General features: G+C 36.0%; 1 protein-coding gene across 3 annotated transcripts in view; it reads left to right on the plus strand.

Moving 5' to 3' along the window:
• LRRC9 (leucine rich repeat containing 9) overlaps positions 1-25145 on the plus strand; it is a 121060-nt gene that overhangs the window by 30148 nt on the left and 65767 nt on the right. For all 3 annotated transcript variants that reach the window (XM_027554243.1, XM_027554242.1, XM_027554240.1), the window contains exons 8-16: positions 1548-1703; positions 4350-4546; positions 5467-5598; positions 13260-13436; positions 13750-13867; positions 15961-16093; positions 17312-17434; positions 18043-18158; positions 24515-24727. In XM_027554243.1, the coding sequence (XP_027410044.1) occupies positions 1548-1703; positions 4350-4546; positions 5467-5598; positions 13260-13436; positions 13750-13867; positions 15961-16093; positions 17312-17434; positions 18043-18158; positions 24515-24727 (1365 nt within the window). The remainder of the gene's footprint in view (positions 1-1547; positions 1704-4349; positions 4547-5466; positions 5599-13259; positions 13437-13749; positions 13868-15960; positions 16094-17311; positions 17435-18042; positions 18159-24514; positions 24728-25145) is intronic.

Consider the following 25145-nt stretch of genomic DNA (forward strand, 5'->3'; position numbering starts at 1 on the left):
GCTTGCTCCTTGGAAGAAAAGTCATGACTAACCTAGACAGCATATTAAAAGCAGAGACATTACTTTGGCAACAAAGGTCCATCTAGTCAAAGCTCTGGTATTTCCAGTAGTCATGTATGGATGTGAGAGTTGGACTATAAGGAAAGCTAAGTGCTGAAGAATTGATGCTTTTGAAATGTGGTGTTAGAGAAGACTCTTGAGAGTCCCTTGGACCGCAAGGATATCCAACCAGTCCATCCTAAAGGAAATCAGTCCTGAATATTCATTGGAAGGACTGATGCTTAAGCTGAAACTCCAATACTTTCGCCACCTGATGTGAAGAGCTGACTCATTTGAAAAGACCCTGATGCTGGGAAAGATTGAAGGCAGGAGGAGAAGGGGACGACAGAGGATGAGATGGTTGGATGTCATCACCGATTCAACGGACATGAGTTTGAGTAAACTCCAGGAGTTGGTGATGGACAGGGAAGCCTGGCCTGCTGCAGTCCTTGGGGTCACAATGAGTTGGACACAACTGAGTGACTGAACTGAACTGACCTGAGGGTTAGTTCTCTGGTAGTCTAGGATCTTGGAGTCAGTGCTCCCACTCCAAAGGCTCAGGGCTTGATCTATATCCTCCCACTAAACTGTAAATCATGTGCAGTACTGGGAACATGTCTGGTTCACCACTATGATGTCTTTATCAAATGTGATAATACTCCCAGTGGCTCAGCTGGTAAAGAATCCACCACACCCATATCAAGAAATCCAAACAGGAAGAAGCTCAAGGTCAAGGAAACTCCCAGGTGCCGTGGAAAGAACAGGAGTTTCTGAGGCAGGCTGGCCATGGTTCTCTTAAGAAACCTGAAGTGCTTTCCAAGATTTCTCGAGCCTCCACTTTCCAGTCCGTAAAATGGGGAGAAGCTAGTTGTGCCTGCAAAGCTCCTGGTGCCTGGTGTATTACTTAATGGTGGATTTAATCAGTTTATCATGATAAGCATTAATAACTACATGATCCATTGATATTAAGAAATTCAAGATAACTGAATTAGATTGACAGTTTAGTAACTTGCTTAATCTAAAACAAATTCATCTAGAGCATCATTTTACAAATTTGTAAAAAAAAAAACATGAAATGCTATTTCTTAAACATGATTTTAAAAAATGAATAATGTTACCTTTGCTTTTATTATCTGAAATTTATTTTTTCAATTAATCAAATAGGAATAATACATTAGCTTTAGTAGTACTGCTGCATTACCTAAATGATATTTATAAATTGAGTTCTATCTATATTCTCTTTATGTTGGCATCCTGAAAGTAAATGTAAATATGCCCCACACTTAAAATATTACCCACAGAGAAAATCTTTGAGATTTTTATATTTTGCTTATTAAATTTGAGTAGAGAATTCTGTATAACCATTATCATTTCAACTAATATTATTAGTAACTGAGCATGTAAAACTTTAAATTTTTGTATAAACACACCATACTCATATAATACCACTAATAATTACCTATAATGTTTTGTTTCAGCTAACCTTCTGGGTTTTTTCTCACTTTTAGACCACAGCAATGAAAAAAATAATGTATTACAATATGCGTATAAAAACTGTTCAGAGGCATCTTAATGAAGATCTTGAAAAACTAAATGATCGAAAATGTAAATTACAGAAGTTGCCAGAAGAACGAATAAAATTATTCAACTTTTTGAAAAAAAATGTAAGATAATATCGTAAAATTTTAATAGCCATGTCTTAAGAAAACTGGCAGATGGCATTATCTTTTAAATTTTATATATATGTATAGAATTATACATATACATTAGTACCAAGTTTCAAGTAAGTTTGCCCTGAAAATGTTTTGATTCTAGGTACTTAACTTGGCTTCATTCTGTGCTTAGAAGTCTGCAATTTAAAAAGGGTATAGGCTTATTAATTTACAGAATTTTAAAAATACTGGGTAATTCAATATGATTCACTGAGTTATAGAGATCTGTGAGACTTATTTCACTGCATTTTTATTAGATACCAGCAGGCTGTGCTCAAAATTCATTTTTTGTTTAAAGAGCTAAAATATTCCTTCACTAACACTATTAAGGTATACAACATGGTGGGAACTTTATAACAAGCTATACTTTAGTAGTTATATGTTCCTTTTTTATTTAGAATAAATTGAATTTCCTTTACTAAAAGTGGACTCTGAAAAATGAAGAATTACCTCAAAACAGAATTTTGTATGTATCAGAATTTATTGTATTTAAAAAGTATAGGAAAATAATGGTGTATTTAAACAATAGTGTTACGAAAATAGTCACACTACTTGGGAGTAGGAGAATTGAGTCCTTACTTTATACTTTACCAAAAGCTAATATAATGGGGAAAAATAATTAAATGTAAAAATAAAATCATAAAAAGGCAGAGAATATATAGATTAATATATTTGACTGATCTCAGTCTGCCAAATAAGAAAAATACTATAAACTCTAGAAAAACACTATAAATCATGAAGGACAGAATTAAGATTTGATTTTAAAAAGTGCTTTTGTACTAAAAAGCATCATTAATGAAAATAAATAATAAATGACAATCTGAAAAATTTTGTTTAGGATAAAGGTACTCGTAAACAAAACAAAAAGGAAATATCCAGATAGAAAAATTGAACAAATTCCATGAACTTTCATTTTACAATAGAAGACATAAAAACTGACTAATAAACATTTGAAAGAAGACCTCAGTCTGACTGTTAATTTCTGGGTATGAAATAAAACAACAAGCAACCATTTTCACCTACAAATTTGTCGTAGCCTGCCTGGTGAAGATGCATGTGTGCATGCTCAGTCGCTTCTGACTGTTTGCAACCCCATGGACTGTAGCCCACTAGGCTCTTCTGTCCATGGGATTTTTTCAGGCAAGAATATTGGAATGGATAGTCATTTCCTACTCCAGGGGATCTTCACAACCCAGGGATTGAACTCTAGTCTTCTGCATCTCCTTCATCGGCAGGCAGATTCTTTACTTCTGAACGACCTGGGAAGCCCACCTGGTAAAGATGGGTATGACACTATTACACCACTGATGAGAGTGTAATTGGGTCATATATATTACTAACAGTCTAAAAATGCTCATAGCCTTTGACCCAGTAAATCTACTACTAGATTTGGATAAATACTTATATATAAGAATATTCATCACTGTGCTATTAATAATAATAAAAACTGGAAACTACCTAAATGTTTAAATTTAAAAAGACAGGAAGAATTATTCATTCTTAAGATAGAATGGTATGTAGCCATTAAAAACCAAGTTTTTAAATACATTAATACTCTTTCTGAAATGAACAAGTTTAAATTCAGTTATAGTCAAAAAATATTCTTAAAGTTAAAACCTTAACATAATTTAAATTATTTATTTGAATAAGAAATCACAGGAGAACCAGTATATGGAAATCACTCTTTATCTGCCATTTTCATGTGCAAATGGATATATTAATATGTGAAAAATAATAGCTATAGGTTTTATAAACTACAGACAATTTTATAAAATATGCTTACTTGGTTTTTTAACAACTATATATAGCCATTACAGAGAAGGGAGTAGGGAAACTTAACAAATTAGTCTATTTGTATATACCTGTCTGTGTACAGTACAGTACAGTATATACCTGTCTGGATTTATCTTGAAATCCATCCTACAAGACTGGGGTTAGGGTAAGGCAAGTGAGGCACTCACTCTGGGCTCAAAATTTAAGGGAAGGTTCAAAACCTCCATAATAAAGATAAATCTTATACTTTAATATAATACATTTTAAAAATACCAATGAATCCAAAAAAGTCCTTTATGAACAAAAAAAAATCCCAAATATCAATAGTTATGTTGATAACTATTTTGCAGAGTCATATAGGAGACTGAGGCAAAGAGAAAAATGTGCACTGCTATACCCATGCTTTTATGTATTTTTATGTTAATTTTTCCCAGAATACCAGAATAGTTGAAAAATTGAAAAGTAGGAGTGGTAAAAGTCACATTATTTCTAGTTTAGGTATTTTCTTTGTATCAAAATCAGCATTTCTTATCATTTTACTTTAATGGAAGCTAACTCATCAATAATATTTTAAAATTTACTTCTTTGCTTTTCTCATTTTCAATTGAGAGGACTGCTATGTTTGAAGTAGTTAATATTGTCTTTCATTTGGGCAAGAGAAACTGGGTGACTGAACTTGAACTAAAGTTATAATCATGTGTTTGCCATGGTTTTATGAAGTTTGACTTATTTATATATAGGTTTCTACTTTACTAATTTAAGTTAACTAAATATTTAATAGATTCCACTAAATGATTTTGCTCTCTGGCACATTGATTTCAACAGTTGGAACGGGAACTGACTGAACTCAAAGGATCTGGGAAAGGACACAATGATAGATCCAATAACAATAAAGTAACTGAGCTTGAAAAATCAAAAATCTGTGAAACTGTCACAGAAGAACCAAGTCTTCAACAGAAGATAGTGATCAAACTAAATGCCTTGAATGAAAGGGTAACATTCTGGAACAAAAAACTAGATGAGTATGTTTAATGAATTATCTAGTTGTTCAAATTTGAAACATGAAGAAAAAGAAAGTTCTAGGTCATTAGTTGAGCCCAATTCTCTCCTTCAGGAATGGAAAGAATTACAGTATGAAGTACAATACAAAATGTGTTTCCAGCCCAGTTCTTAGGCGAGATGGGCATCTCTGGTTCAAAGCTAAATTTAGTTTTTTACAGAGGCAATACTTCACTAGAAACAGTGCATTTCCTTTGAGTGGCTTCTTGTTGCACCGTTACTCTAGTATCTGCAAACTAAAAACATTAGTTTTTTTTTAACATTAGCTGCTACTGGTGCAGAAACTCACAACATAGATGAGACTGGGCAAAGCACATACAAAAGTTGTCTGGAAATATGTAGAAACAAATTCAGGTTGAGTATCAACTAGAAACAGAAATCAAGAAGACTTAGTAAGTACTGTGAGTTTCCTTTTACTTAAGAGGGCACTAAGTGGATAAGTTAGTTTGCCCTATAATAATACTAACAAAATAATAACTAATACTTACTGAGTTCTTCCTCAGTGCCAAATTCTTTTCTAAGAGCTTTACATATATTTTGCATATAATCCTCAAAAAGGCCTATTCAGGTATAAGTACTGTCAATAATGTTATTTTCTGAGAAATTGCAGTAGAAAAATGTTGTGATTTGTCTAAAATCTGAGAATCATAAATGGTAAAGCCAGGAGTCTTCTAACCTTCACTTCTTCTGAGGTTAACAAAATTTGAGGTGATTATAATTGCCAAAAATAGAATGTCTTTTACTTGGTTTAACTGTTAACATCAAGCTTTCTTTATCCACTGATGAAAGCCTTATATTTTGACATCAACTTAGAAGAAGCTATCATAAATTTTAGTGTTGTGATTTTTAGATAATTTTAATGTTTGTTTTTTTTCTTAAATAGAATTGAAGCAATTTATCGTATTGAAGTAAAGCGAAAGAAGAAAAGTCATAGTTTATTAATCCCATTTTTGTTAATTGAATTGGAGACGGTGGGAAATATCCACTTTGAAGAAGGCACTCGATCTGATGACTGGTAAATCTTTTGAAATTTAGTTATAGCTTTAAAACTAATCTTAAGTGCTTAGGATCATAGACCAAAATATCAACTTATAAAAATCTTAAAATGTACCATTTCAACACACTTTCCATATAGAGTATTCATCAACTGAAAATTGGCAGTTACTTACTTTACACCTATACATTTCTCTGTTTACACAATTGCCATGAGCTAACTTGAAAACATCCTAATAGTAATTCTTTACTTTTTACTCAATTTCCCTTAGCCCAAGAGCAGAATATAATTTAGAAAAGTTATGGTTAAACATTTATTTTATGTCTATACTGTTTATTTCTGGACTGAATATAGCCCTGGTTTCTGACTACTGGGTGAGAAGCTAGAGCAGAAAAGGAATGGCAAGGCAGGATTGGCAGCAGCAGGTTGTAAACACTGGAGGATCCTGCCTGGGAGTCCACAGAGTCAAACTAGTCGTCTAGAACCAGCCAGAGTCAGGGTGCACGTAGACTTTATGAGTTTTAAAATAAGGCAGATACTTAAAAACTAGGAATTCGGGTGAAAAGTCCATCTGGACAGAAACAGAATAGCCACCCAAAACAGAAGCCAGAAGCAGGCATCTGCACTTCAGAATCAAGGCCTACTGGTAGAACAAGGAAGTGGTTGTGTTGCTTCAGCTAGAGAGTGTGTGTATGTGTGTGTGTGTGGGTGTGGGTGTGTGTGCGCGCGCGCTCGCGCGCAGTCACTCAGTCGGGTCCAACTCTTTGCAACCCCATGGACTGTAGTCCACCAGGTTTCTCTGTCCATGGCATTTCCCAGGCAAAAATACTGGAGTGGGTTGCCATTTCCTACTCCAGGGGATTTTCCTGACCCTGGGATTGAAACCGTGTCTCCTGCTGAGCCACTGGGGAAGCCCAACTAGAGGGTACAACCCTCAAGAATGATCCTAAAAAAGAGCCTTGGCACAAAAATGTCATAATTACAACTTTCACGTTTCTGCAATCATTTTCTCAAAATCAAGAAGCCTATGAATGAGCTGAAGATTTCCCTCGAACTCTAGAAACATTCTACAAACTTGAATTGTGGGGAGAAACCAGGAAATGTTTAAAGCTACAGAATGGACTTGGTATTTCACCCCCAAGGATGGTTTTACTCACAGTCAGTGTTGAAACAAACACTGATTTTTATGGACTAAAATGCAAAACTTCAGTAACTTTTAGAAAGAAACATGTGTGAAAGTATCTGCCTGCAATGCAGGAGCTGCAGGGAGACACGGGTTCGATCCCTGGGTGGGAAAGATCCCCTTGAAAAAGGCATGGCAACCTACTCCAGTATTCTTGCCTGAAGAACTTCATGGACAGAGGAGCCTGGCAGGCTACAGTCCATGGCTTTGCAGAATTGGACACGACTGAAGTGACTTAGCACTGCAGCAAGCATGCACGCACTTTAAGCCAAGCCCCCTGATTCTATTAGATGAGGCTCTAACTCAGTTCTGTGAGTAAAAGCTACTGAAGGTTCCTGGGGAACTTTGGTGGAAAAGTATAAGACACTCTACCCAAGGGAAAAGGAATATTTTAAAATATTTTCTTTTGTTTCAGTACACCCACTTGCCCAGTGATTATCACTGTTTGTTTAACCACATAATTTGTTTTTTATGTACAAACATAAAAGGTGGGCTTCCCTGGTGGCTCAGATGGTAAAGAATCTGCCTACAATGCAGGAGACCTGGGTTGGATGCCTGGGTAGGGGAAGAGCTCCTGAAGAAGGGAAGGCAACCCACCCCAGTATTCTTGCCTGTAGAACCCCATGGACAGAGGAGCCTGATGGGCTACAGTCCTTGGGTCACAAAGAGTTGGACAAGATTGAGCAACTATCACTTTCACTTTTCCTATAAAAAGTGCCTTTTCATATAAAAGTTACCCCACTTTCCATGGAAACAAGTGGAGGCCTTGATTTTTCAAGTGTAAGAATTGAATGGTGTTTCTTGCAGGATGTATGCATCATTCTTCAGTCATTCATTTGTATTCACTCAACCTACATGAGTTATTTTTTTGTTATTTATTTCTTTTTAACTTACCACAAAGTAAGCTCTTTATAAAACAAGTAGATTAGCTTTTACAAAAATATGTAAAAGTAAGATAACTAAAAAGCCATTTAGGTAACTGTGTCATTGGTGGATTTTTAATAAGCATTAATAATTTTTACTTGGTTTTAATAAGAATAACCTGGATCCATTTTAAGGAGACCATCAGATATATGTTGGCAGAATTTTAAGAACTGTTGGTTATTTTTACCATACTACAAGCTTGACGACTACCTTAGCCCTGATCTTTTATGTATATTAAGAAACAACTGTTCAAATGCTTTAAATTATTCTGTGTGGCACATAGCTAGTTACTTTATTTAAACACTGATTGTTAGTAATATTTTTAAAGCCAATGACTTACCATTTAATGAAAAAGTACTGGAATAGAGCTAGAACTATAACTATAAAGTTTATATAAATATCTGTATATTTATATAAACTATAAATATAAACTGGAAAATATAGTTTTTTACCAAAAAAACCTTTGTTTATAGTACAAGAGCATTGCAGATTTCTAATTGTGTATCACTGCATATTTCTTAGCTTCATTTCTTCTATAAAATTAAAGGGCTTTATTTTTCAATTTAAAAAAGTCTCGACTTTACAGAGACTTGCCTGTTGAGTAGACTTGCCACTATAGCATTTTCGTTAGAGATCGTATTATTTACCTATGCATTGCCAATTTAGTTATCTATTGACATCAGACAGCATTTATCAAACGGGGACTCCAAAGCATCAAAGATACTGTCCTCGTAGTTGAGAAGCTTTTAACCTAGTTATAGATACAGGGCATTTACAATGTAAAGAAATCACTTCTAAGTACCATAGAACAAAATATGTGACTCTGTGAGCTCCCTGGGGACAGACAGAACATGCCTTATAAATCTAGTATAGGGGTAGCTGAATTCAATCAGTAACTACTAATTGAAGTCTCCATATCAATTTATAGATACTTAACAGGTTCAATTTTGTCTATAAAATAACTTAGTAATTAATCTTTTTATTTATAAACATTTCGTGCTGCCCTGTTTTAGGCAGCTACAGAAACTCAGACTTTTTGCTTTATACCATTTTATATTTGGTTTTGATATGGTGTTGGTCAGCAAGCTAACGTACTTACTAAATGCTTGTTCAGGATTTTGAAGTGCATTTTAATGTATTTTATTAAGCTCCATTTAAAATCATATGCATTCTACTATGCTAGACGAGTACATCATTTGTGTATTCGTGAACATTTGTAGGCGTCTCTCGGTGTAACTGAATACCTTAGTTTACGTGTGTATCACCACTATGGATGCTCACACATTCAGTCTCATTGAATGAGTGGGGGCACCCAGTGAAATGAGGGGCCTTCACTCTCCTGACCTCTGCAGATTTTGATGCTTTTAGCAATTCCTTTCTTATAACCTCACCTCTCTAGTTATTTTTTGTACTTAGACACTTCCTGCTTTTCTTTTTACACTCTCCCTTGATCATTTCTTCTGCACCTGCACTGTCAAAATTACTTAATTTTTTCTCCTTTGCACCAGTGCTGAATCTAGCCCAGTGTCCAGCGGCAAGACACACTCAACACATTTGAAAGGGAGCTCACCCAGAGAGTAATAAAATAAAAAGTGGGGTTAGAATCAGAAAGCCTAGGTTCACACTCTATCTGCATAGTCTTAAAGCAGTTATGTAATCCATCTGAACGTTATCTGTAAAATAAGAAAAATGAAAGTCTATCGCAAAAGGCAACTGCTAAGATTAGACAAGTTAATGTAAAAATCTTTAGTCCTTAATCTTTTTGCTTTTGTTTTCCTCATCCTGCCTGCAAACCATCCTTTTCCTCTGGCTCCTCCATTCCTGTTTGTAGTCCTGCCATTGTCTTAGTCATGGAGGCACAATAAACCCTGAAGCCATTCTTGACTCTATTCTCTTCCTCAATATTCATATCTAATCAGTCTAAACAAGACCCTCAGTTTCTCTCCATAATGTCTCTTGAATTCATTCTCTCCTTTGTAACAAAATTACCTGCCCTCATAACCTTCCTCTTAGACTATTGCAGTATTCTAGCCTGGTGAATTTCATGAACAGAGGAGCCTGGCAGGCTGCAGTCCATGAGATCACAAAGAGTTGGACACAGCTGAGTAACTGACACTTTCACTTCAGACTATTGCAGCATCTAGTATAGTGTTTGTCTGTAGTGGGCACTCAGCGTTTACCAGCCAGTCAGTAAAGACACCTGGTTTCCCATATGCTCCCTTCCTACGCCAACCACTCTGTTAAAAATAATAAAAGCCTCTTGTACCAACTTGTTATCTTCCAAATTACATTCTAACTCTTCACTGACATTCAGTGTCCTTCACTGTAGCGTCTCCAAATTACCTTAAAACTTTTTCAGACTGCTTCAGAGTCAGCTAAACTATGCATGCCTCACTGCTTTTGGAGTATACCTGGTACACCATCACGTAGGTGGTTTTCTTTGTTTTGCTTCCTTCCCCCAGAATGCCTTACATCCCCAGCCCTTTGTGAGGGATTTTCTTTTCAATCCCATCATCTGTTGTCATTGTTATTCTTTCTTCTTTTTGAATCTTCATAGCACTGATTTGTATCTCTTTTATACTCTATAATTTTGCTTATACTTGACCTATTACTTTTTCACTTTGTTGGTTTATAAACTCAGTGAATATAGAGACTGAGTCTTTTCTATTTGTTCACTTGCTCAGCAGTCATCCATTAAGCTTCTGCCATAAGTCACATTCTATACTAGGTGCTAGTGGTAAGTGGGGCACTTGAGGGAGATGCTCTGATCTGAATTTTGAAGGACAGATAGACGTTAACTATACAAAGAATTAGAGGAAGGACTTTGCATGCAGAGGCAACAACAGCACGTGAAAGGGTGTGTAAGTAGTTTAACACATCTCGAGAACTCAGTAGTTTCACGTGACAAGGGCCTGATCATTAACGGTCTTACAGGCTAGGCTGGGCAGTTTGAATTTTGCCCTTAAATCTATGGGACTCTCTGAAGGAAAGGTGTAGCAGATTTCAATATTATTTTATACAAAGCCCTAGAGAGTCTTGGTTTCAGGATTTCAGGTTCAGACTAAAAGGCAGACGCCTCAGAGCAGTGCTGCCGTGCTCCCCAGTGCAGTAGCATATATTCAGCTATGAGAAGTTACCATCCTCCATGAGGTATGGACGATATTGTAAGTCTCATTAATTCTCTGTCAGTATAGGTCTGTTCTCCCTCCTCCAGCAGTATTCCAGCCTCTGAATGACGTTTCCCCATGCACACAGTGTGGCCAGGTGATTGAATGAATTGCTTTACTTCTGTGACCCCGGATAGCAGAGCCCTTGTCCTCTTCGTACTAGGGTTCTCTATCTCCAAGGCTCTAGGAATTTCATATAAAGAAGGGATCAACTGATTAATTCCCAGACAAAGAAAAGCTCTATGAAAGGATCATACTACTTAGAGTTTCCTGTGCCATTTCTGGTTCTTGCATTCCTGGAAGACCAGACTAGAAATGAGTAATTGTCCATTCGTTGAGCATGCAAGCAATAAAAAACAAAGGTTAAAGTCAAAGAAAGAGACCCATAATGGAGTCAGAATGGCTCTTTCCTACAATTCCCACGGTCAATGTCCATTCCACAATGCTGTGGGAAAAGACAGTGACGGCTTTCATCTGCTTCATCAGATGGATCTTTCTGGGAGTGTGCACCGTTGGTGCCAGTGTTCCAGTGTTCCAGATGTTGAGATTTGTTTTTCTTTGTTTCTCTTTGGGAAAAAAATTTTTTTAACTTCTTTTTCATTAAAGTAACATTGGTTTATAATATTATATGTTTCATGTGTACAACAGTATACTTATACTTTTGTATACATTATAGCGTGCTCACCACCAAAAATTTAGTTTCCATCTGTCACCATACCGTTAAGTGCATGCTCAGTCATTCAGTCATATCTGACTCTTTGTGACCTCATGCACTGTAGCCCACCAAGCCCCTCTGTCCATGGAATTTTCCAGGCAAGAATACTGGAGTGGGTTGGCATTTCCTACTCCAGGAGATCTTCCTGACCCAGGGATCAAACCTGCATCTCCTGCATTGGAAGGCAGATTTTTTATCACTGGAGTCACCATACAGTTGATCCTCCTTATCTTAAATTTCAAATTAATCTAAATTCTGTGCTACTGTAAGACAGGGCCAGAATTACTTTGAGCACGACCAGGTGAGGGCAGCAGAGAGCACATGGGCCCTTAGTTACTTTTTTCTGAGATCTTCATATAGCAGGCCCCTACTTCTCCTCCAATTCTTAGCTCAAATATCTTCTCCAAAGGTCTTACCCAAGACCTCTCTTAAGTAGCCCACGCTTCATTCCTTACCCCAAACCTTTCTTTATTCAGAGCACTTGTCAGTTTATGTGTTTTATTTATTATGTCTTGTTTTTTTGTCCAACTCCCTTGGAATTATAGGGTCAATGAGAGCAGGAATCCTGCCTCTTTCACTTCTGTATCCCTAGTTATGAAGCTATGGCAATAGTCCAACTGAGAGGTGATGGTGATTTTAACTAGGATAATAGTAGTGTTGATTAAATAGAGTCATATTCAGGATGTATTTTAGATATAGAGCCAAACAGACTTGCTGAAGAGTTGGATATTGGTAAAGAAGCGTGGAGGCATGATTTATTCCTGGGATTTTAACCTAAGCCACTAGTTAGATGGTGGTGCCATACGCTGAGGTGGAAAACAGGAGGGGCAGGTTTAAAGGCAGGTGTGTTGGGTGAGTTAAATTTGAGAGGCCTATTACGTGTTCCAGTGAACATAGCAAGCGGGTAGTTAGATATTCAAGTGTGGGTATATCCAGTTAAGTGGGGTAAAGGTAACGCCTGAAGATAAAATGTTGGAATTTACTAGTATAATAAATATAGGTGTATATGTATGTGTGTGTGTATATGTATATACATATATATTTAAAATATATATTGCCAAAGGACCAAGTGAAATCACCTATTAATAGGGTTTATGGAAACAAGAGGGGAGCCAGAGACTGATTCCTGGGGCAATCCAACATTTAGAAGTCTGTCAGAGAAAAAAGAAGCTGCAAATAAAATCATGAAAGAGTAGCCAGTAAGATGCAAGCCAGAAGCGTCTAGTTTCACTGACGTCCCCCAAAAGAAACTATTACAATGTTGGAGGGTTGCTCCATATCTTTTAGTCAGAACAAATATATTATTATTAATAAAAGAGCTATTATTCTTCCCTGGTGGCCCAGATGGTAAAGAATCCATGCAGTACAGGAAACCCAGGTTCGATCCCTGGGTTGGGAATGGCAGCCTCTGGAGAAGGGAATGGCAACCCACTCCTGTATTCTTGCCTGGAGAATTCCACGGACAGAGGCTGGCAGGCTACAGTCCATGGAGTCTCAAAGAGTCTGACACGACTAAGTAACACGTTCAGAGTTTAGCAGTTCTTTTATTGATTGTATACGAAACAAAACAGCATGTATCTTTAGCAGAAACGTAAAATATGGGCTATTACTTTTTTCATATGTAACTTTGTGTTCTCAACATTTTAAGGAAAGTCTGTTATTTTCTTTGTATATATTTTGTATTCCCATATAGGTTTAATTCCTGCTATGAATTAATTCTGTCACGTTTTTGTACGTGGGACTTCAGAACATATGGTATTACAGGAGTGAAAGTAAAACGTGTCATCAAGGTTAATAACCGTATTCTGAGACTAAAATTTGAAGAGAAATTCCAAAAGTTTTTGGACAATGAACATATGCATGATTCAGAGTAAGAAGCTAACTTCCATAAGAAACATTTTTACAACAGCCTGCTTTTATTTTGTAACAACAACAAAAAGTCTTTCTGGTTAAAAGTTTATAGTATTGAAAATATCCTTGTTAGTAAAGCATCTTCCTGACTAGGATGACCTCATGGTTTATCCACACTGAAGCTCTTTTTGAGACTGAGGAGGAGTGGAAATTTAAGAATGACACTCAGCATAAATGGGAAATATCCTGGCTAGGGCATATTGTCATCCTACCTGTGGCCAGGCTTTTTTGAAATCAATTCTAAAACTTTTTTTGTATTAATTATTCTTAAGGAGCTATCGAAAGATGCTGGAATGCCTTTTTTATGTTTTTGATCCTGAAATTACAGTGAAGAAAAAGCATCTGCTACAAATACTTGAAAAAGGATTCAAAGACAGTGAAACAAGCAAGGTAGCATAAAATGTTATTCAAAATAATGCTTTCTTCCTGATGAATAAAGCTCTGCCACTGATTAAGCATAGTTTGATTATCAATCCTTTCATTTATATTTATAGCAAACTTCTACTGTTTCACAAAAAAGTTAGTGCTATCCTGAAAAGTACAGTCCCTCAGTACTCAAGAGGGATTGGTTCCAGGACCTCCCACAAATACTGAAATCCAAGGATGCTCAAGTCCCTTATATGAAATGGTGTTCTGTTGGCATATAGCCTATGTACTTCCTTCTGTATACTTTAAATCATCTTTAGATTACTTATAATACCTAATATAATGTAAATGCTATGTAAAGAGTTATAAATACAATATAAATTTTGTGTAAATAATTGTAGAAGCAGGGCAAACTTAAGTTTTGCTTTTTGGAACTTTACGAAATCCTTTTTTTTTTTTTTCCCAAGTATTTTCAATCTACAGTTGGTTTAATCATGAATTATTTTACCTTTATGATTGCCTATTTAATCTTTTTAGGCATCTTACATTTTATATTGTGATTCTTTTGTGAATGATCTTGAAATCCACTTCTTTAATCTGTTTTAAATACTCCAAGATTTTCTCCATCTTGAAAAAAATCATTCACTTAACACTGCCGTGCTTTCTGTCATCCTGTTTTTCTCTTTACTTTTACTACCACCATTTCTTTATTCTCCACTTCATCTTCCCCACCTTGATACTGATACTGTTTTATCTTTGATCACTCATGAGCTCCAAAACATCCAATCAACCTTTCTCAGTCCTCCACCCACTTGATGAGACAGCTGGAGTACACGGGTATAGAGCAGTATTTCCTAATCCTTTTCTCATTGTGGCACACATAACCTGAAAATATTGCTGCATTTGAATCTTGGCTTTCCTACTGACCAGCTGGGTGACTTCACCTCTCTGTGCCTGTTTGATCCTTTCTGGCAAATGAGGGTAATAATAGTATCTCCTTCACAGAGTGGTGAGGATTTAGTAAGATATACATGATAAAGTTCTTGGATACTTGTTCATAGCATCATTAGTCACAATAGCCAAAAAGCAGAAAGAATTCAAATGTCCATTAACGGATGCATGGATAAATAAAATGTGGTATATACATACAATAGAATATTATTCAGTCATAAGAAATGAAATTCTGATACATGCTATAGCATGGACGAACCTTGCAAACATTATATTAAGTAAAAGAAACAAGCCACTATGGGACAAATATTGTCTGATCCTGCTTACATAAAGTATCTAGAATAGACAAATTGGTAGAGACAGAAAGTAGACGTTTCCAGGAGTTGGAGAGGATAGAGGGATGGAGAGTTATTGTTTAATGAGTATACAGCTTTAATTTGGAATGAAATTCTGGAAATAGGTAGTGGTGATAGTTGTACAACATTGTGAGTATGCTAATACCAATGAATTATACACTTAAAAATGGTAGCTTTTACCTTTTTTTTTTTTACCATAATAAAATAAAGATGGTATAGAAAAACCCAAACAAACTTTTTGGCCAACCTAGTAATTTCAAAACTCTGAGATAGTGACAAGGAGGAGCAGACCTGAGTCTAAATCATGACTTTACAATTTCTGCTTCAGTCTTAAACAGATTATATAATCTCTCTTAGCTCTAGTTATTTTTAACTGATAAAAACAGATTGTTTCTTTTTTTTTAAGAGCTGCTTTCACAGCAAGTAATATGAATATTCCTGATAAAATACTTTTAAAGAAATAACTCTAGTCACAATGCAAGCTAAAATTTCCATACATTAGTACAATCAGATATATCTGGAAAATAATGTAGACTATTAGACTAATTATTAGACTGTTTATTTAAATAAGAATCTTCAGTGTAATATCCACTGAATATTATATTTCATAGATCTATTTGCATATACATTTAAAATACATGAATGGTTTCATGGAATGAAGTTGTCCCTGAAGTTTATCTGCTTCTTTTCAGTGAGTGACCTGAAGGTTCCTCGCCCAGACACATGGACATAAAGTGATAAACCATCTGTAGTAAAGTTGAAATATTGTCAATCTTATAAAAATTCTCAGACTTTGCTTTTTCTTTATAGCTCCCTCTCAGAAAAGAAGCTGTCATTCTTGCTAATAGCTTAAGTATATGTGAGTGTCCCAGAATTGAAATACTACAGCAAAAGTACAAGGATGAGAAGAAAAACTCTCTTGAGCATGAGCTCTTCAGACATGGTATTATAAATACGCAGTTTCTGAACTTTTAAGCTCTGAGTCTTCAAATTCATTAATTACTTTCATAACATTTTTGATGCTTGATTTTATCAACCTGGGAAGTTTTCTGAAACCCCTTTTATTTAGTATTTACCAGTGAGGTAATACATGACTTTCTGATCTACTACTTAGTCTGTCAACAAATATTTACTGAGTGATTATTATCAGCAACATCAATAGCATGAGATTCATTTGTTACTCATATTTAATCTCTCTTATATGAAATAAACACTTTTCACAATATGCTTTTGTTCATTAAGATGTGTCCTAAAAATATGTATATGTTATACACACTCACCATACAAACCCCAGATTCACTGGAAAGAGAAAAGAGAACTCTGCCCATTTATGTAATAATCATCATATAAAGCACTCGGGAAGTCAGGCCTTATTTGTCCTTAATTAACAAAATATAAGATGGTAAAAAAACCTGGTTATAAATCTAAAATTGGCAAAAGACCTTTTCCCAGTCTCAGGGTCTTATTTCCAGTGAGTTGGCTCTTCATATCAAGTGGCCGAAGTATTGGAGCTTCAGCTTTTCAGCATCAGTCCCTCCAATGAGTATTCAAAATTGATTTCCTTTAGGACTGACTGGTTTGATCTTGCAGTTCAAGGGACAAAACAGTTAGGTTCTCCCGATTTACATTTCATAGCTCGTACATAGTTTTAAGAAGTACCTGAATACTTTATGCATAGTAATTACAAGTTACTTCATAGGATTCAGTGACTCTAGAGATTCCTAGAAGTTGGTGAATTTCAAGGTTCCTTAATAATTTAAGGGAAAGGAAATGTTCACCATTCAGTAGACATATTGAGTGCTATGTGCTAGATACTGATGATACAGGGATGAATTTTTACCCAGTTAACAAGAACAACAAATTTCTTAAATTACTTCATGAAAATATTGTTAAATATTGCCTTATTTCCTTCTTTCTTGTCTGTAAAGCTTTGCTTGATATAGTCACAGGAATCCTCTTTTATAACCATTTTATTTATTCAACAAATATTTATTAAGCTCCTCTATTTTGGATCAAGCAGTGTGCTATGTGCTGTACGGATAGCTAGGATCCCTACCTTTACAGAATAAATATACAATCAAGTCTGGGGCCAGGAAGGAAGGTAAAATTGGAAAATTGTTAAGATGAATTCATGTTAAAATGTTTTGTTTTTTCATATTAGGCATCCTCCTGATTACAAAGGTTTTCCTTGGCCAGAGTGTTCAGGCTCATGATCACGACTCCATCAGTCAAGCCAACTACCCAATGATTAATTCAGTGTTCATTCCTCGAAAATATTTACTAAGTATGTCTGCCATGAAATAAATCTTTTTTCATCTTTCTGACTACAGAATATTTTCATTTAATAAAGATATGCTTATAATTTAACCTCTATCTAACAAAGCTTATAAACTTCTCTGTAAAACCATGTTCCTAGCCACTAATGAACTTCTGTATTTCTGTTCCCTACTTCAATGACAGTTTTATATTTCTGTGCATAGATATTTTATTTTGTAAAAGTTTCTTTTCTATTTTATACACACACATATGTGCATAATATATTGTATGTATTTCAAAAGATAGAGCCTACCCAACTTTTAACAACAAAGGTTTTAGAGTAATATATTTATCAAAAACTATATGGTCAAATTCTGATTAGAAAAGTGAAAAAGTAAGAAAAAGAAAAGAATATGAATAAAACTAAACCCTACTAGTCTGTATAGTGAAAGGGTGACTAGTCTTGATAGAATTAAGAAATTATCGAGGATGGTAGGAAGATAGAAAAAAACCTCAATAACATGATATTTTGAGTTTGTTGTTTATTAATCTGTGTAAGGGTGAAAAGTGTATGTTATGTTTCACTTTGAAGAGTGTTTATTTATTTTGCTTGTTTTTATTTTTATTTTATCCTAGATTCTATCATGGGACAAAGAAACTGTGATTGCAGTGTTCGGCAGTGCAAGTGGTTTGTCTTTGATCATGACCTTGTTTTGCCTGAATACATCGTGGAATTTGAGTATATTACAGTGGTATGAATGCATTTTTAAAACTGGAATTCCTTAAATGAGAACAGAACAGTAATTTGAAGCCTAATAATGTTATGTCGAGTTTATGCTATATTATATGTACAGGCATACCTCAGAAATATTGTGGGTTCAGTTTCAGACCCTGCAATAAAGTAAATATTGCAATAGTCACACTAATTTTTGGTTTCCCAGTGCATGTAAAACTTGCCTTTATACTTATTGCAGTCTATTACGTATGAAATGTCTAAAAAATATACATACCTTCATAAAACAGTAGACTTTATTGCTAAAAAATGTGAATCATCATCTGAGCCCAGTGAGTCATAACCTTTTTGCTGCTAGAGGATCTTGGCTCCATGTTGATGGCTGCTGACTAATCAGGTGGTAGTTGCTGAAGATAACTGGTAGCTGTGACAATTTCTTAAACTAAGGTAACAATGAAGTTTGCTGCATGTGTTGTCTTTTCCTTTCATGAATGACCTATCTGTAGCATTGCAGTGCTGTTTGATAGCATTTTACCCACAGAACTTTTTTCAGAATTGGAGTCAGTCCTCTCAGATCCTTCCACTGCTTTACCAACTAAGTTTATGAAGTATCCTAAATCCTTTGTTGTCACTTCAACAGTCTTCACAGCATCTTCACCAGGAGTGGAAACCATATTCTTTGCTCATCTGTAAGAAGAAACTCCTCATCTGTAAGGTTTTATCATGAGATTGTAGGATTTCAGTCATATCTTGGGCTCTATGTCTAGTTCTGTTGCTGTTTCCACTATATCTGCAAATGCTTCCTCCACTGAAGTCTTGAAAGAAAGAAAGTGAAGTCGCTCAGTCGTGTCTGACTCTTTGCAACCCCATGGACTGTAGCCTACCAGGCTCCTCCGTCCATGGGATTTTCCAGGCAAGAGTACTGGAGTGGGTTGCTGTTTCCTTCTCCAGAGGATCTTCCTGACCCAGGGATCAAACCCGGGTCTCCCACATTGTAGGCAGATGCTTTACCATCTGAGCCACAAGGGAAGTCTTAACTTAAATTCCTGTTACTGTTGATATTTTGAACTCTCCATGAATCACGTATGTTCTTAATGACATATAGGATGGTAAATCCTTTCCAAAAAGTTTTCAATTTCCTTTGCTCAGATAACCTCAGGAAAATCTCTATCTGGGGAAGCTATTGTTGTTGTTGTTGTTCAGTTGCTCAGTTGTGTCCGACTCTTTGCAACTCCATGGACTACAGTACGCCAGGCTTCCCTGTCCTTTACCATCTCCTGGAGTTTACTCAAACTCATGTCCATTGAGTCAGTGATGCCATCCAACCATCTCGTCCTCTGTTATCCCCTTCTCCTCCTGCCTTCAGTCTTTCCCAGCATCAAGGTCTTTTCTAATGAATCAGCTCTTCACATCAAGTGACCAAAGTATTGGAGTTTCAGCTTCAGCATCAGTCCTTCCAATGAAAATTCAGGACTGATTTCCTTTAGGATAGACTAGTTTGATCACTTTGCAGTCCAAGGAACTCTCAAGAGTCTTCTCCAACACCACAGTTCAAAAGCATCAGTTCTTTGGTGCTCAGTTTTCTTTATAGTCCAACTCTCACATCCATACATGACTACTGGAAAACCATAGCTTTGATTAGATGGACCTTTGTAATCAAAGTTATGTCTCTGGTTTTTAATACACTGTCTGGGTTTGTCATAGCTTTTCTTCCAAGGAGCAAGCATCTTTTAATTTCATGGCTGCAGTCACCATCTGCAGTGATTTTGGAGCCCAAGAAAATAAAATCTGTCACTATTTCCATTGTGTCCACATCTCTTTGCCATAAAGAGATGGGACCAGATGCCATGAGTTTTTTGAATGTTGTTTTAAGCCAGCTTTTTTCACTGTCCTCTTTCACCTTCATCAAGAGGCTCTTTAGTTCCTCTTTGCTTTCTGCCATAAGGGTGGTGTCATCTGTATATCTGAGGTTATTGATATTTCTCCTGGTACTCTTGATTCCAGCTTGTGCTTCATCCAGCCTGGCATTTCTCATGATGCACTCTGCATATAAGTTAAATAAGCAGGGTGACAATATGTAGCCTTGACATACTTCTTGCTCAATTTAGAACCAGTCTGTTGTTCTGTGCCTGGTTCTAACTGTTGCTTCTTGACCTGCATACAGGTTTCACAGGAGGCAGGTCAGGTGGCCTCAAATTCCCATCTCTTGAAGAATTTTCTACATTTTGTTGTGACCCACGCAGTCAAAGTCTTTAGCATGGTCAATGAAGCAGAAGTAGATATTTTTCTGGAATCCTCTTGATTTTTCTATGATCCAGTGGATACTTGGAATTTGATCTCTGGTTCCTCTGCCTTTTCTAAGCCCATTTGAACATCTGGAAGTTCTCAGTTCACGTACTGTTGAAGCCTAGCTTGGAGAATTTTGAGCATTACTTTGCTAGCATGTGAAATGAGTGCAGTTGTGCAGTAGTTTGAACATTCTTTGGCACTGCCCTTCTTTGAGATTGTAATTAAAAACTGGCAACTATAGCCTTATGAAATGTATTTCTTAAATAATAAGACTTGAAAGTAGAAATTAGTCCTTGATCCATGGGCTGCAGAAGGAATGTTATGTTAGTGAGCATGAAAGCAGTGTAAATCTCATTGCACATCTCCATCAGAGCTCTTGGGTAACCAGGTTCATTGTCAATAGGCAGCAGTATTTTAAAAGAAATCCTTTTTTTTTTTTTTTTTTTCTGAGCAGTAGGTCTAGACAGGGGTCTTAAAATATTCAGCAAACCATGTTGTAAACAAATGTGCTGTCATCCAGGCTTTTTTGGTCCCATTTATAGATCACAGGTAGAGTAGATTTAGCATAATTCTTAAGTGCCGTAGGGTGTCCAGAAAGGTAAATGAGCATTAGCTTCAACTAAAAGAGCCCCTAACAAGAGAGTCAGCTTGACCTTTGAATCTCTAAAGCTGAGCACTGACTTCAGTGCTATGAAAATCCTAGATGGCATCTTCTTTTAATAGAAAATCCTAGATGGCATCTTCTAATAGAGTGCTGTCTCATCTATATTGAAAATCTATGTATTAGTGTAGTTACCTATATTAGTGATCTTAGCTAGATATTCTGGATATCTTGCGGCAGCTTCTACATCAGCACTTGCTGATTCACTTTGCTCTCTATGTTATGGAGATCTCTTCTTTCCTTAAACTTCATGAACCAGGCTCAGCTAGCTTCAAACTTTTCTTCTGCAACTTTCTGACCTCTCTCAGCCTTCATAGAATTGAAGAGAGGATTTTTCTGTGGTTTAGGCTTTGACTAAAGGGAATATTGTGACTGATTTGATCTTCCATCCAGAGCACAAAATCATTTTCCATATCAGTAATAAGACTATTTCACTTTTTTTACATTCATATGTTCACTGGAGTGGTACTTTTAATTTTCTTCAAAACTTCTCCTTTGCATTCAAAACTTGACTGTTTGGAGCAAGAGGCATAGCTTTCAGCCTGTCTCAGTGTTCAACATGCCTTCCTCACTAAACTCAGTCATTCTAGCTTTTGATTTAAAGTGAGAGGTATGTGACTTTTCCTTTCACTTGAGCAGTGAGAAGCCATTCTAAGGTAATTAATTGCCTAAATTTTAATTTTAAGATTGTTCTATCTCAGGGAATGCTATGCTAAGTCACTTCAGTCGTTTCCAACTTTGTGACCCCATAGACGGCAGCCCACCAGGCTCCCCCGTCCCTGGGATTCTCCAGGCAAGAACACTGGAGTGGGCTGCCATTTCCTTCTCCAATGCATGAAAGTGAAAAGTGAAAGTGAAATCGCTCAGTCGTGTCCAACTCTTAGCGACCCCATGGATTGCAGCCTGACAAGGCTCCTCCGTCCATGGGATTTTCCAAGCAAGAGTACTGGAGTGGGGTGCCATTGCCTTCTCCGATCTCAGGGAATAGGGAGGCCCAAAGAGAGGGAGAGAGGCAGGGAAATGGCTGGTCAATGGAGTACTCCAAACACAGTTCACTGTCTTATATGAGCATGGTTTGTGGCAACCCAAAAGCATTACAATAGTAACATCACAGATCACCATAACAAATATAATCTTAGTGAAAAACTTTGAAATATTATGAGGATTACCAGATGTGACAGAGACATGAAGTGAGCAAATGCTGTTGGAAAATAGCACCAATAGACTTGATTGATGCCTTCAATTTGTTAGAAATCCAATAAAGTAAAATGCAACAGAATGAGGTATGCCTATATATAAATGTAAAGTGATTATTCTGTGAGGGATTTAATTTTCAAAGAAAATCATTATGACACCTAAATTTTTTATTTTGAAAATATATTACATGAGTAGTATATAGCTGTAGTCTCACTAGAAAAAATTCAAACTTATTGCAAAATATAGAATACACATGATGGGGAGCACATGTATACCTATGATGGATTCATTTTGATATTTGGCAAAACTAATACAATTATGTAAAGTTTAAAAATAAAATAAAATTATAAAAAAAAATAAAATAAAAATACATTAAAAAAAAAAAAAAAAAGAATACACATGAAAATCTGCTTTCACCTCAGTCCTACCCCACTCCCTTTCATTAAGGCATTCACTGTTAATAGCTTTGTGGGTTTGCTTTCAATCTTTTTTACTCTATTTTGAAATATTATCTTTATTATTAAAATTATTTTAATATATACAGATCCTTATATTCTATTCCATTGATCTCTTGGTCTAATCTTGGACCCCTACCATCTTGTTTTCGTTATTACAACCGGATGATATGTTTGGATATGTGATAAGGCAAATTCTCTTCCACTTATTTTTTTAAAAATTTCTTGGCTATTCTTGAACATTAGAAGGGCATGGAAACCCACTCCAGTATTCTTGCTTGTAGAATCCCATGGACAGAGGAGCCTGGCGGGCTATGGTCCATTGGGTTGCAGAGTTGGACATGACTGAAGCGACCTAGCATGCACGCACACATTCTTGACCGTTTTCATTCCCAAATTAAATTTTGAAACATCTTGTTAAGTTCTATTTAAATGTCCTACTAGGATTTGATTGTAAGTGTATTGAATTTAAATTTAATTTGGGGTGAACTGACTTCTGTGTAGTATTGGGCCTCTCATCCAGGAACATGATAACGTTATTCCATTTACTCAAGTCCTGTCCCATATTTTCCTTTATATGGGTCTTAAACATTTCTTTTTATATTTCTTGTATAGTTCTGGGCATTTATATTTTATGTTGTTATGAAGAGAATTCTATCAGTCAAATACACTCCCAGCAAAAGACACAGAAACCCAAACAAACAGAAAACAAAATAACTGAAATAACAAGAAGTGGAGAGGCCAAGTCCCTGCTGTTGTGACTGACTTCACAACAAAGTGATGTCAGCAAAGATAAGAGCTCCATCATCCTGCTTGCCCCTTTATGAGCTGTTTTAATCTGAAGATCAAATGTTTCCTTTAACTCTGGGAAGTTTCCTTTTCTTAATTCCTTTATCATTACTTCTCTTCTGTTCTCTGTTAAGCCCTCTCGAACTCCTATTTGGTAAACATTGAACATTCTGAACTGTTTCCCCCAATGTATTTTAATTTTTTTTCTTTGTATTTTACATTTCCATCTTTAAATTCTTTGTTGTGAAAGATGCCCTCTATATTAGCTTCCACACAGTTAATTTGATTTGCTGTAGATGTATCCATTTGGTTTCTCAGGACATTTATTGAATATTTCATACTTCACTAATTGTTTTTATGGTGACTTTGAAGCATTTACCCTTTTTTTTTTTTCTATAGCCATCTATTCTTTTATAGATGTTTTGTTCTCCTAGATTTTAAAAAGAATTCTCTTATGGACCATTTTGGTTTTTTGTAGAGCCATTTCTGTTTGTTCATGTTGTTTTGGCCCAGTCATCCACAATTCTTATGATAACTGAAGTGCCTAATAATTACCTAGCGCTTCCTCCTGCACTTTACTTGTTCACTCTAAACACCAGGTTTCTTGGAGTCTGCTCTTTGAAGTGGTTATCTCCTGCATATATTTTGGCTGCAGGTTACATTTCTGCTTCTTATTTGTCAGTTCAGTCCCTTCTAATTTATATTTCACAACTTTTAGTATTTTGTTGGTGCCCTCTCCACTGTTATAAACTATTTTTTAAATGTCTTTTGCCAGTTTTAAGGAATTTTCAGGAGGAGGGGATGAACACACCCATTCTTAGTCCACAATTTTAATCTGTTCTCATAGATTTCCTAATGTGATACAGATGATCATAGATATTACTATAAATGGAAAAAGTTTTAATTCATCTTTCCTACATAGCTTATTTTTCAAAATGATAAATACAGCAACCAGATTTTCAATGTTTTTAATAAATTTTTTAGGTCAAGGCTCACTCTTTATTTTCTTCATTCAACAATGTTATTCTAGAAGAAAGCAAAAAAAATTCAGAAGGATCAGTATTGTCCCAGGATTTGAAATTTGATGATGAAGTTATAAAAATGGATCCCAGGATCAAGCCCAGACCAAAACTTATTAGTTTGGATGATAAAACAATACTTTCCCTTGCCAAGACTAGTGTTTATGGTCATATTGTGGTGAGTATTACGAGGAAATTCTATAGATATTAAGATATTCTGAGATATTAAGCTTCCTTCTATATCTTGACTTTCAGTCTGTCCATTTCAAATCTGCTACCATTCTATCCAGACTCCCTTTATCACCAACCTAGATACTTCCATGGGGCTATTACACAATTTCAGGAGGTACCATGCACATAATATTCTATTAATGTGCTCTTTGGATGGCATTCAGTATATAGCTAAGTATAACTCAATACAAGGGGTGTGTGCATGTGTGTGTGTGTGTGTGTGTGTGTGCGTGTGTATGTGTTGGGGTGGGGGTGCATGCCTACGAGAGCTATGCAACAGAGGTTTTGTCCTACTTCCGCTGCAAGGCCACAACCCATTCTCCATACTGAAGCCAGAGTAGTCTTTTCAAGTGCAAATCTGATTT

The sequence above is a fragment of the Bos indicus x Bos taurus genome, chromosome 10 (genome assembly GCF_003369695.1).
Source record: "Bos indicus x Bos taurus breed Angus x Brahman F1 hybrid chromosome 10, Bos_hybrid_MaternalHap_v2.0, whole genome shotgun sequence".
NCBI lineage: Eukaryota > Metazoa > Chordata > Mammalia > Artiodactyla > Bovidae > Bos > Bos indicus x Bos taurus.